The sequence below is a fragment of the Anneissia japonica genome, unplaced genomic scaffold (genome assembly GCF_011630105.1).
Source record: "Anneissia japonica isolate Jap-2015-1 unplaced genomic scaffold, ASM1163010v1 scaffold287580_len341680_cov180, whole genome shotgun sequence".
Lineage (NCBI taxonomy): Eukaryota > Metazoa > Echinodermata > Crinoidea > Comatulida > Comatulidae > Anneissia > Anneissia japonica.
The window spans coordinates 327,670-341,320 of NW_022717063.1; the positions used below are offsets into that span (position 1 = coordinate 327,670).

Genomic DNA, 13,651 nt, shown 5'->3' on the forward strand with positions numbered 1-13,651 from the left:
AGTTTTTTTTTTTTTTTTTTTTTTTTTTTTTTTGGAAAGGTGCTCAAAATATGGCGGAGAGTCAAAACTTTGCGCAAGTGCTTAATTTGGAGATACCGGTAACAACTTTTGTGCAAAAGCAGTGGCTTATCCAGGAATTGGAAATGGAGGGACCCAAAGAGAGGGACTTTCACAGATGGACAGTCTATACCACCTGAGCCCACCATGGTTGGGGTTGAGGTAAGATAATTTATGATTATGGCACCTCTAGATGGCCTGAAATGGCACTCTCATACCTGAATTTGATTAATAGACCCCTATTTTTCTTTTTCCACTATTTTTTTTAAACTTCGAAAACTTTCGGGGGCGTCTCCCCCCCCCCTCCGTTTACGAAAACCTGTTTACGAATTTTCATTGATAAAATCATTTCCTAAGCAGGACATATATCAGAATAAACAGAAACAAATGTTAAGTTATCTCAATTAAAGCCAGGCTCCGGATCGGTGGAAAAAGAATGGGTACACCCCTTTCCCCCAGTTTTTAACTATTGAAAAATGTAAAACCATTCTTGAAACATCATTTTTGTGTCTTATAAAAATCAGTCATACAACATACCAAAAAAATGTTTCCTCCGGAGCCTGGCTTAAAGTATTATTCGACATTAAAGAGAGGCCCGATTACATACTTCATAAGGAAAATTAAATAATTTTTATGTTGAGTCTGATACAAGAAGATCGAATACGGTAGCGTGTGTGGACTTAACCGTGGTATCGGCAGTAGGCCTATAGGTAGCTAATCCATGAACAAGAAAATTCAACAATGTAGAATAGAACCAACATTTATACGAAGACAATACTATATCAATCGAATTCGCCTCTGGTTTCAGAGAGTGTGAATGTTGTGCATTGTGTAAAAGATATTCCAAACCCAAAGCAATTGTCTCTATTTGCTCACGGTTAATAAAGTTCCTGGTGTTTCCATACATATTAGAATTCTATTATCATTCAAAATTCTGGCAATTTAACATGTGAACTTTTACTTCTTGCATGTCGCATACACTTTTCTTCCAAAGCTACTCAAAAATAATAATTATAATAATAATAATAATAATAATAATAATAATAATAATAATAATAATAATAATAATAATAAATAATAATAATAATAATAATAATAATAATAATAATAATAATAATAATAATAATAATTAAAATTAAGATAAGATAAGATAAACTTTATCGACATGACCACAAACAAGGTGTACATGAAATTTTGTTTTCTTGATGCTTAAACTACAATACATAAATAATACGGTATAAAAAATATAAAACACAAGGGGTTATTAGGTAAGGGATTTAGACTAATTAAAATAGCCTATTAACTGGTAGGCATACACCGGAAAATTGTACTAAACTATAATTATGGCATAAACTACGGTACGGGTAAGGCTATAATATGAAAAGTAGACGAAAACGTTTTATAAAATAAAATGAATGTAAATGATGAGCATATACAGTGTTTATATATGTATGTGGGTGTCGCGAAACATTGCGTTATGAATCAAGGAATGATCGCGTAGCCGATGGGTCAGATATCCCTCGGTATATAATTGGAGCATGGAGGTATAAATATAATAAATAAAAGAATAAGAATACATGACGACTATATGCTTATGTCAATAACCTGCGTGAATGGTTCAACACCATTGGTCACGTAGGCCTACGGAATAGTTCAGCAAGTGACTCCAAACTATCGTCATTTTGTCAACCGTAAATATCTCAAACGAGACGGATGATCAAATAATGTGCGTACTATCATCGTTGTCTGCTTCATTAACTTCCTATAGTATGTGAAAATAAAATCTGATTTTAAAATTATGTTCACATAATAAATAAGAGACTTCAACATTAGTGTAGGCATATTTAGACCCTTTTTATTTTAATTGACGTTGGTCATTCACGTTCCAAAAAGATCATTTATCATTTTGTGTTCAACTAGACGCGATAAATGACTGATTGATTGATATTTCTTGTCAACTATTTTGAATGTTTTAGATACTTGACAAAAAGTAAAGTGATAATATGCTCGTGACTGAATGTCTCTGTTTATCAACTATATTTTGAATGGATTAATAATGGGTTATGATACTCATATTAATCAACTATTACTATGCTCTTTAAACCTCTGCCATATTCAATCAGAAGGCATTAAGTGCTTAGGTTTAGGTTTCTAACGTTTTACTGTATTGATCGCCTGCCAAACACTCATCATGCCCTGGCAGCAGAAAACACTAGGCCTTATAGCCTACATCCTCTAGAAACTATCTAATATTAGAATTGGAATTATAAGTTGTTCATGTGCATTAGATTAACACTGATGACACTGTGTTCTGGATTATCATTCCAATGCATACAGGTACACTAATCATTACACTGCATCTGAATATAGCTATCACGCTGTCAATGTGGAGAAACTCTCATTTGATGTTAACAACATAATGCATCATAATAAAACCAACGTCTTCCAAAACAGAATTACAAATCCAATCATGTCTGCCAAAAGAAATTCAAATGCATTCTGTCAAAACCCAGGCAAAAAAACCAACATCTACTTTATCAAAATCCGAGGTAAATCTAAATACTCATTACCAAAACCGAGATCTCCGGTAAGACTCTTGTATTTATTAGGCAACAATTTTAGGCCTATCACGATCAAGCCTAAGGTGTAACGCACGTGAATAGTCACCGACAAAAATGGGCAACAATTTGTTTAAAAAAAGTAGAAGTTATATTATTTAAAAGTTGGTTACACAAGAAGGCAAAAGAAAAAATATAAGTAAATTTTTGGCGTGGTATAGACAGGAAGTAATATATGGATACGAAATTTGAAAAAAAGAGCGCTAAGTACCCGATCGCGATTCAATGAAGTTCGCGAGGAAGGGGGAGTGGGGTGGTGATTTGATTATACTTCCGAGTCTCAGTATATATCCGGACAAACAGGTTGGTTTTGGTGCGCTGTACGTTTGGCCAATGCATGTGGAAAGCCGTAAGTAATGAATTGTAGACATCAGGCCTCAAGCCTTAATTGTATCAGTGAATGGACAAGTGTTTTGGTACGGTAGATTTACAGTTGAGAAACTTCCTTAGCTTAAGTTACGAAAATAAAGACATACAATTAAACCCCACTACGTCAACACAGGTCTCATGTCATAACTTAAGCGCAGTCTCCTAACACCAAGGTTTTACGTAAACAACAACACTGAGGTCTCACACAAACCTAAGCACAGTTTCAGACCTATATACTCAGTCAAAACCAGTCTGCCAACACTGAGGTTTCATTGAAACCTAAACCTAGTCTGCCAACACTAAATCTAGTATGTCCACACTGAGGTCTTACGCAAAACCACAGTCTGTCAGAATTGGAGCTACTACAAAAACTGAGATTCTGTCACCATTGCGGTTTCACACACCAACAAAGTAAATCAAAGCCTGGCAATACTGGGGTCAGTCACCACAGTTTTGGTGTACCTGTTGCCTCTGAGGTCTTACGTTGATGTACTTACAACCAGTCTGGTGACAACAATGTATCAACACTAGTGTATCATGTAAACCTATAATAATAATAATAATAATAATAATAATAATAATAATAATAATAATAATAATAATAATAATAATAATAAATAATAATAATAATAAATAATAATAATAATAAATGATAATAAATGATAATAAATAATAATAATAATAATAATAATAATAATAATAATAATAATAATAATAATAATAATAATAATAATAATAATAATAATAATAAAATACTTATATAGAAGATAACATGTCTATTCATCATAAAACTCGAATAAATCCAATTGGGTTTTTCTTAATCCTACGCTGAAATGTCAAAATAAGAAAATTGTGAATATTATAATCACAATTGATTTACAAATCATTTGTTTGTATATTCATCTTGATACAGGTAGCTCATGGTGTCCGAGTAGCTGTGACAACGATGACTGACGATTCTGTGCCATCCTAAACGTTTCAACAGCTGTCAATCCAGTCTTTGCTGTTATTCCGACCATCCATCTTGTTGTATATATGTCTACTAAAGTATTGTTTAAGCGTATATTTTGCATAGACCTATCTTTATTCGCGTATTCTCCATGCCTAAAATAAAGACTTTATCGAAAGTTCCAAAGCTGTAGCTTGGCTAGATGAATCATTACCGGTACCTTCGTGAAGATGTACATAAATTGTTATAAGTTTTGTAATGATGCACCATTCATTGGGCTATTGTGAGCACCGTCATGTAAACTACCGTATTCATTATTAATGTTGCTTTAGTTTGAATCTATTTATAAATAAAGCAATATAAAACATCAAGTGATAACAACACTGATACAGTATAAGGAGTCCTATAAATGTATATAAAATACAGAATACATATGTAGGCCTATATGGAGTGTTAAGTTTAATTCACGAACTGAGTTGTGCACAAACGAATATCATATCTGTTCACTTTTGATCTATTTACAGTGTACTTATCATTTATTGCAAGCGAGGGATCATTGAAAATTGCATTTCATTTGAAAAATCACGTTTACACATGTCATTGATAACATCCAAATTCTTAATGTATTGCTCAACTAAGAGGCGCCCAATGAATATTTGTTGATATTCAGCTCCATCACAGTGCAACGCATGTTTTCGTCAACAATGATATGTGATTGACAAATAAATATCGTAACAGTTTTCAAAATGTGTAAAAAAGAACATATTAGTGGAATGGCACAATAATAATAATACATGATACCCTAAACAAAATAAAAGGAAATTTACAATTTGACAAACCGATACTATCATTCGGTGATGGAATTTCAATTGTCTTTCGGAATTTGTAATTATTTGCAAAACAAATTACTGTCCCTCAACTTTACGATGTGTTTTATTAAGCGTCAGATTTCACTTTTCATTATTTAACTTTATCTCGTATATACGATGCTCATTAAATTTGGTAAGTTCAAGTTTCGCTTCTTGAAAAGCAACATATGGTTTCTTAATGTTTATATAATGTTTTCGTGTAATACTATTACAAGTTTATTTCTAAGGCGAAAAAGTAATTGGAAGAACTCTCTGAAAAAGAATTCTTTGAATATACCAAAATAGAATTATACGGTAGAACCCCTCCTATAGGACACCAACAACATTATACAACTGGTGTTATATTAACAATATCCGAGTGTGCAATAATGTAAAAGAACACGATCTGATATCAAATTCGTCGTGAAATTCTGTATTTTGAAAAACAAAATCCGCTGTCTCAATTTTTTTCAAAATACGCATGATGGTTTTAGATCGTTATGTTTAGATGTTATTTGCTAAGGCTCAATGGATTTGCAATGTTATGAAACCTCACAAGACATCCTGCAGAACTTAAATTCACTATAACAGGATCATTACGTCAAATATCCAAGAAAAATGACTACAAATTGCAAGCAATTGCTCTTCAAAACATCGGTTTTGTTTCCAAGAAATTTACAGCATGTGTAGAAAATATAAAGCCTAGGAATTGAAAATACACAGTTGCATTCGGCTGTGGAACATTTGGAAAGCAGCATAATAAAAGGGGCTCATTATATCATAAACTATACATACGAAATACCAAAATTACATAGACATTTCAAAAAGTTTTAAAACCAGGGGCCACCGTCTTGGAAAGATGTCCGGATTCGGCAAAGCTCATTGGACAAAAAATGCCCAGGGCAGCTTAACTGTGACTAGACAGTGCATGATAGGCCTACGCTACTATCCCCGACAAAACCAGTCTCCGCCTTCGTAGTCGGTGTAGGCCTACACCACCGGTGGTATGTACACTCGTTCAGAAACAACGAGAAAAAAAATCGGAAAATGTGGAATACGTAGAATAGGTACAGTAATATACAGTGAACTATTAACACTCTACACTATTTCCACCCCCAACCCAATATAAATCGGACATATGCTTTATAATTCCACTGTCCCGACCGGGACAGTCAAGCTTCCGAAGAATTAAACAGCAAGGGTAGGTACTGTAAATCATTGAACTGACAGGCCCTTATCAAGGAGGGTGCAATGGGGGTTACGCTTCCCCACACGCTTCATCCAAATGCTTCGTAATTTCAAGCAGAAAATCTTTATTACGATAGAAAGTACAATAATAAGAAATATATAATTAACAAACGTGTCCAAAATCAATGTTAAATCAGACATCTTAAAAGCTTAATTTTATTAAGGTCTTGGCATTTAAATTAGTAGCTGCACGTGTTAATGAAAACCTGCTGTCAACTTCAGCTACAGCTCTTGTGGATCTGGTGGAGTTGTCTATGATTTTATTTGCTGTCTCCCGATACGTTGCTTAATATCTTAGTGGCAGCAGTTTCTCTGTTTGTTTGTTTTCCCTCCTAGATAGTACTTCGATTCGTAAATTTGGGTAAGTTTTATGATTGTTAACGGTGATTAAGTTCTTTTTTCTGGTTGGCTTATGTCCTGAGTCATCTTAGGAACATTAATCTTCGGCCCAAACATTGTGCTACTACTAGACCTATTATGTAAATGGACGAAAAGTACTTGATCGCCCGTTTCTCTTTCTGCCACAAGGGCAATGCCGTATGCGAATCTAAGTTTGTTTGTGAGTTCACCTCCAATTTTAACACCTATGTGCAAATCATGAAGCATGCCAATTCCAGTAGGATATTGGAAACATGTGAACATGACCTATAAACACTATACTGCTTTTTTAAATAACGTAGGCCTCCATCGAAATGTTATTTTCGCAACATGGAAATGTGTTGTTGATTCGTATTGTGGTGAATACTAGAACGACATTATTTTGAATAAGCCGAATGGAAAATTCAATATTAGAAGTAAATTTGCTTAATAATTTGGCGTATTGTGGTGAATACTAGAACGACATTATTTTGAATAAACCGAATGGAAAATTCAATATTAGAAGTAAATTTGCTTAATAATTTGGCGTCTTACATTTAAGGCATGTTAATTACTTCGCCAAATAATGTAAGGTTACTATTCAACCAGCAATGCACATTTTATAAAAGAAATCACTATATGCACAACACTATTATCATCATTGCCATTATCATTATCTATATTATCTATCACTATTATTAGTCATTATTTGTATCACTTATGCCGTTGAATATCAAAATTATAGAAGATAATGGTATTATTATTAAATAATAATGGTATGGTCTTGTATTTTTCGATATTACTAATATCAATGCTATGGCCTGCCATTATTAACATTATCTATTATCATTATTGAATAGTGTTTTTAAAGTTGGCCTAGTGACAAACAATACCGTATACAATGCGATGTTAAATTTAATATTGAAAATATTAATAAACATAGCGAAATTCACATATCATTTTTTTTATTTGTAAACTTGCCTACTATCTTGTTCATTTATTTTTAAATTACTGAAATTAATCACTAATTGTTTGCTTTCTTTTATATTATATTTGCGTGAATCGATAAAGCCAGTGGTGAATGATGGAACAAACTTTGTACAACGGCTTGCATTGCATAAAATAACCGAGACAAGCGGCGTGAAATTCTACCCGAAGGATGAGGCAATGGAGACAAACAGCCGCATTAAAAAATAAATTGTGATAAACGCCCATGTTTTGTAACTTCGCTGATCCCGTACTGCTTCATCGTAAGTCTGTTCCGACACCCTCCACGGGTAAATAGTGCGCTGGCCAATATTTGTCTACTTTGGAGTGAGAAAATAGCCACGTAATAAACACACATATTGGCATAAATATTTTATGCCGGACAACATTTGGGAATAATATAAACCAGCTCACGTTGGGATTTAATGTATTGAAGGCAAGTAGGCCTACCAAACACGAAGTATGTATATATAAAATCTTTGTATAATAAATCTCTGCAACCTATATTGTAGAGGTTCCGTTATATATACAGTAGGCCTACTTTAAATAATTGCAAATCTTCTTTATGTATTGTTAACCAACGATACACAATTTTAATATATTCGACGTGTCGTCACGGTTTCTTGAAGTAATTAACGATTTAACTCGAATAAATGGCTTCAAGACAATAAACAGATTAAGCGCACTCTAGAAAGCAATCAACGGAAACAAATTTGTAAGAGGTACTGGTCAATGTTGGGTAATGTCCAGAAAATACCACGGCATTGGCGGAAAATACGAAGCATAGACATGAGGAAGATGAGAAATGGACTTGCCGGTTCGTCGCCATAAGCAATATATTCGATTGTTTTTAAATAGAAATACGTAAACCTAATGAGAGTTGTGTGCATTACTATTCCATTCATCATTTTATAAGAGGATTCACATCTCAAGGCTCTCACGAATCAAAATTAGTATGAAAATGTCGCAAAGTGGTACAAAGACGTGTTTTGTAGTGTTAAATTAATCCTGGTTTCTATCACCCTTTCTATCAGTAATACATTCATGTTCATAATCACAGATAACGTCACGCGTTGTTTGGTTAAGTTTAGTTATGCGCTTGTGGATTAAAATAGCCTTAGTGCGTTATTATAATAAATACACAATAAATAATAATCAAAAAATTAAACCTTATTTATAAAATGTAATAAATTTGCCGCTGTCACAGTGAGTCATGCCATTTTGTGGGCCTATATCACCCTGAAACGGTAAATCCATGAAGCAGATCTCCAAGTACGCTAAAATGTCTTTCCTCAATAATGCTATAAATAAATGGTAAAAAAACTGAGTCATTGTGGTCTCTTTAATCGATCATTTCATTTTATTATGTATCGTTTTATTAACTCATATATTAACATGTTTAACTGCCAGATATTGCAGTCGAGAGAGCTTCTTTTTCAAATTTACTGATTTCTAATGATATACCATAGAATAAATTTGATATTGTTATTGTTCAGACAACATGGATGTATCTTACTGTGCACTCGAAGATGGAACCAAATGTGCATTTTCGCTTTGAATTGATTTACATATTGATATACGTTGCATATTGATACTAACGTTGTTATACTTTCCAAAATAGACGCTTTAGCTGACTTTATTATTGGTTTGACAGGGTTACGTGAATCAATGGATTATAAAGACAAATTACGATCTTTACATTCTAGGGGATTTTTTCTTTACCCCCTATTGCCTGTTTTCTCATGCTAATTCGTTTACGGCTTAATATTACATTCGTACGTAAGAGAAATTATAGGCCTAGAAGGAATAAAATGCTTTATTCGATTCAATTTGTTAGTATTCGACATCTATTAGGGTTCTGAACTAAGGATTTAAATAATGGATTTGTCGGTAGGTAGAATAGTGTACCGTAATTACATATAGGTCTAAGGTGTACAGCCAGTGGGTTTAAGGTACCATATAGGCCTAATTAAACTTCCAGTGGCATCTTATATGTGTATATATAATTATATATAGGCCTATTTCTGGGCAGCTTATGCTATAAGCCCATATAATTTATAACAATTAAAATAGACAGAAATACGCGCATGCTCACAAACACTTTCCTTTTACGTACGTTAATTTTGTTGTTTTTACCCAAAGTTCTTACCCAATATAAATGGTTCCCTTTGTTTTAACGCTGCATTACCAGAACATTGTTTAAATCTAAATCGATTCTGTCCGAACTGGGTAGGATGATGACAAGGATGATGATAATATGGATGATGATGATGATGATGATGATGATGATGATGATGGTGGTGGTTAGGATGATGATGATGATGATGATGATGATGAGGATGATGATGAGGATGATGATAATGATAATAAGGATAATGGTTATGATGATGATGATGATGATGATGATTATGATGATGATGATAAGGATGATGGTCCGGTTATGATGATGATGATGATAATGATGATAATGATGATGATGAACACCAATAGGCCTATGTTCTTGATAATAATATCAATAATAATAATAATAATAATAATAATAATAATAATAATAATAATAATAATAATAATAATAATAATAATTAAATAATAATAATAGTGGGATTTGTAAAGCACATAATACATAGGTGTCAATGCGTAAACGAATTCATTATTAACAAATTGATTTTTATTTCTGTACAACTAGCGGACTGAACAATGTCTCAATATGTTTTGCATAGACTTTTAAATTAATTAGTAATAAATTTAATGATTTTCGATGTGAAAAGTCTGGTCAGAGATTTTTTGCTTCATCTGTTATTCATGGAAGTTGATGACTACCGGTACTTATTTATGGGATATGATCACAGGGCTTCAGAACAACCGAATTATAATGCTTAAATGAGTGAAAAGCGGCTCTCGCTTGGATCATATTTCTATAAAATCACGTTTTCCGGTCTGTGATGGATATCGAGTTGTGCGTTTTTCGATATCGCGCTCGGTTACAATGTGGAGGGTCACAATGCAACCGTTTAGGTTTAAGGATAAAACAGAAACAATTTAATGACTCCTTTGTCATGGATTAAATATTGCATAATCTCAGCAATTTTGAAGAAAAATGTTAAGCCCGTATTTCAATAAATTATTCAATCAATCAATTAATTAATTTAAATTATGATGAGCGTTTACCTGTTTACTCGCTCGATATAGTAGCTTAACCGAATGCAATACAGATATCTATTTCAAATGGAAGAGATACAACGCCATAGAACCTGCAATGTGATATAACTATGGATATTGCTGTTGTAGGCCTAAATGTCTTGTCTAATGTGGCGGTAATACTAGTAAGTAGAATGGTAGAAGAAAGAATAAAAATATCAATGTGAATGTCAATGACATTAATCGAGATAGATACATAGAATTCTCAGTAGTGTCTGCATTAACTTTGTCTACCCCATTATCTGAACATCCGAAATGCCGATATTATTCACCTCATTATCGTACGGGAACATTCCGAGTTCCGGCATCATTCACCTCAATATCGTCAGAAGCATCCCGTGTTCCGGCGTCGTCTAACTCATAATCATAAAGAACATCTGAACTACATCGTTCCCTCGTCAGGAACAAAACCAATCCCGATATCATCTGTATCTTTACCATCAGGAACATCCCGAATTCACGAAATCGTTCACCTTATGCATTAGGCCTATCGTCAGCAACATCCCGTGTCCCGACATCGTTCACCTCATTATCGTCAGGAACATTCCCAGTCCGAAATCGTTCGCATCATACATTATCGCCATCAACATCCCGTGTTTCGACATCGTTCACCTCATTATCATCAGGAACATTCCCAGTCCGAAATCGTTCGCATCATACATTATCGCCAGCAACATCCAGTGTTTCGACATCGTTCACCTCATTATCGTCAGGAACATTCCCAGTCCGAAATCGTTCGCATCATACATTATCGCCAGCAACATCCCGTGTCCCGACATCGCTCACCTCATTATCGTTAGGAACATACCTACCGCTTTACCCCCTTCACCCCTAAGCATCGCATCATGATGACAATTCATCATGCCCATATATGTGTGGGCAATCAAAGATCCCGTAATCTAAATCAGATCAAGAAATGCATAACAATTAAAGCCTAGCAATAACTGTAGGGGAGAGATAGGCCTAGCTGTTTCGTCAAAATAAATTACAGGCAAGAAAACCGCAGCGATGCTTGAAATTATACTGTTGTATTTAAATACAAAAAAAAGTATAAAAAGTGGAAAAAATATCTCTGAATTGTTTTGATCTTTTTTCATTTGAAGTTAATGAACTCTTTGATCTTAGGTTTTTCTTATTTCCCAATAGACATTATATCTTGTAAATGAGTAAAGCTATTTAAACGACATCATAAAGGTCGCAAAACTGATGCATAACAATTAAAGCCTAGCAATAACTGTAGTGAAGAGATAGGCCTAGCTGTTTCGTCAAAATAAATTACAGGCAAGAAAACCGCAGCGATGCTTGAAATTATACTGTTGTATTTAAATACAAAAAAGTATAAAAAGTGGAAAAAATATCTCTGAATTGTTTTGATCTTTTTTCATTTGAAGTTAATGAACTCTTTGATCTTAGGTTTTTCTTATTTCCCAATAGACATTATATCTTGTAAATGAGTAACGCTATTTAAACGACATCATAAAGGTCGCAAAACTGAAAGCATTGCCAAAAAACAAGTACAGAAACAACATTTTGAGATTAACGACCAGATTTTATAACTCATAGGCCTACTTTCACCACTACGATGGCTTATTAAATCTATGATATACGCACGTCCCTGTAGGAGGCACACATATCACTTGAAGAAGCCACCGTAGCGTAGTGGTAAAACTTGTGGAATAAAAGATGTCATTTGTCTAAATACTGTTCCTGTAACTGTTAATTGTGTCATATAGACTAATACGACTACTCGTTCAACTGTTTATCAAATATAGTATCCCATTAAATCGAATTTATGAGACAACTTACCGAGCAGCATAGGGACCAAGCGGTGTTCCATGTTGGTACTAAGTATAGACTCAGCCCATTAAGCTGTTCGCGTAAATCAATGATTTTTCAGAAGATGTAGAAACTGATCAAAATAAGTTCAGGAGATCAACTCTAATGTTTCAGAGAATCCAGTTAAAACTTGCGTGGACGCCAGGCAGTAGGGTTGTCACGTGATACCGAAGACGCATACAGGCCTAAGTGATATTCACCGATCTTCTAAGATAAACCAACAACAGCTTGAATGTGATCGAAGCTTAACTGAAAAATAACAAACAGAAACCATTTCCTCAACAATTGGTAATAACGTCGTCTGCCATCATCCCCAGGCGAAAATATATTAAATTAATTTTAACACGTTTGTTCAGATAGTTCGGATGTTTGGTGGTTGGTATATGCTCGCACGTAAGTTAACTAAAAGCAAACATGAACGATACACATTGCGTTTAAAATGATTTGAAGATACTTTTCGACATACGATCTGTGATTAAAAACGAAGATATAATACTAGCCTTATCATCTGTATGGTCAACATAAACATTCGTTCTAACATACCTCACCGCAAATCTACCTGAGTAGCTTAATAGTAGAAGTGATGTCATTACATTTTTGTCAGATCTACTGAGGGTCGTAAAGTCACGTCATAGAGTTTACTTACTCGTAATCGATTGGTATTGGTTCGATGTGCGCTTGTTCAGTAGCACATATCCAATCAGAAAAATACGACTTTAAACTGTGAGTTGTCAATGGAACATTTTTTTTTTTCGACGCAGATCATAATTGCATAGGGTTATAAATGACAGAAACTTAATTGCATTACAGATCGTAATGATGATGATGACGATGATGTTGAGGATGATGATGATGAATTTAATCACCATCATCATCATCATCATCATCATCATAATGTATTTGAAACATAACAGACTGGGAATTTGACAAAGAATAAAAACATAGATAAATAAATATATACTGTTACACTTAAAGAGACAAACTCAATCTAAACCGTCTTGTGGTAATGTTTTAGTTATAATTGTAGAAGCCGAATCTGAGTGATTCCGCCCCTTTGAATACGCCACTGTATATAACTCTTGTATACAATTATAATATAATGCGGGTAAAGCATACGCAGATGATGCACATTCGTGAAACTGAGATACTAACGGTGCTACGTACGGTACCGGTAGCAAACCTAA

The 13,651-nt window shown here is 33.9% G+C and overlaps 1 protein-coding gene across 1 annotated transcript in view; it reads right to left on the reverse strand.

Moving 5' to 3' along the window:
- Positions 1–13,651, reverse strand: part of LOC117110091 (G-protein coupled receptor GRL101-like) — a 49,497-nt gene that overhangs the window by 27,432 nt on the left and 8,414 nt on the right. Inside the window, exon 2 of the mRNA XM_033252677.1 lies at positions 12,438–12,716. Within this exon, the coding sequence (XP_033108568.1) occupies positions 12,438–12,468 (31 nt within the window). The 5' untranslated portion in view covers positions 12,469–12,716. The remainder of the gene's footprint in view (positions 1–12,437; positions 12,717–13,651) is intronic.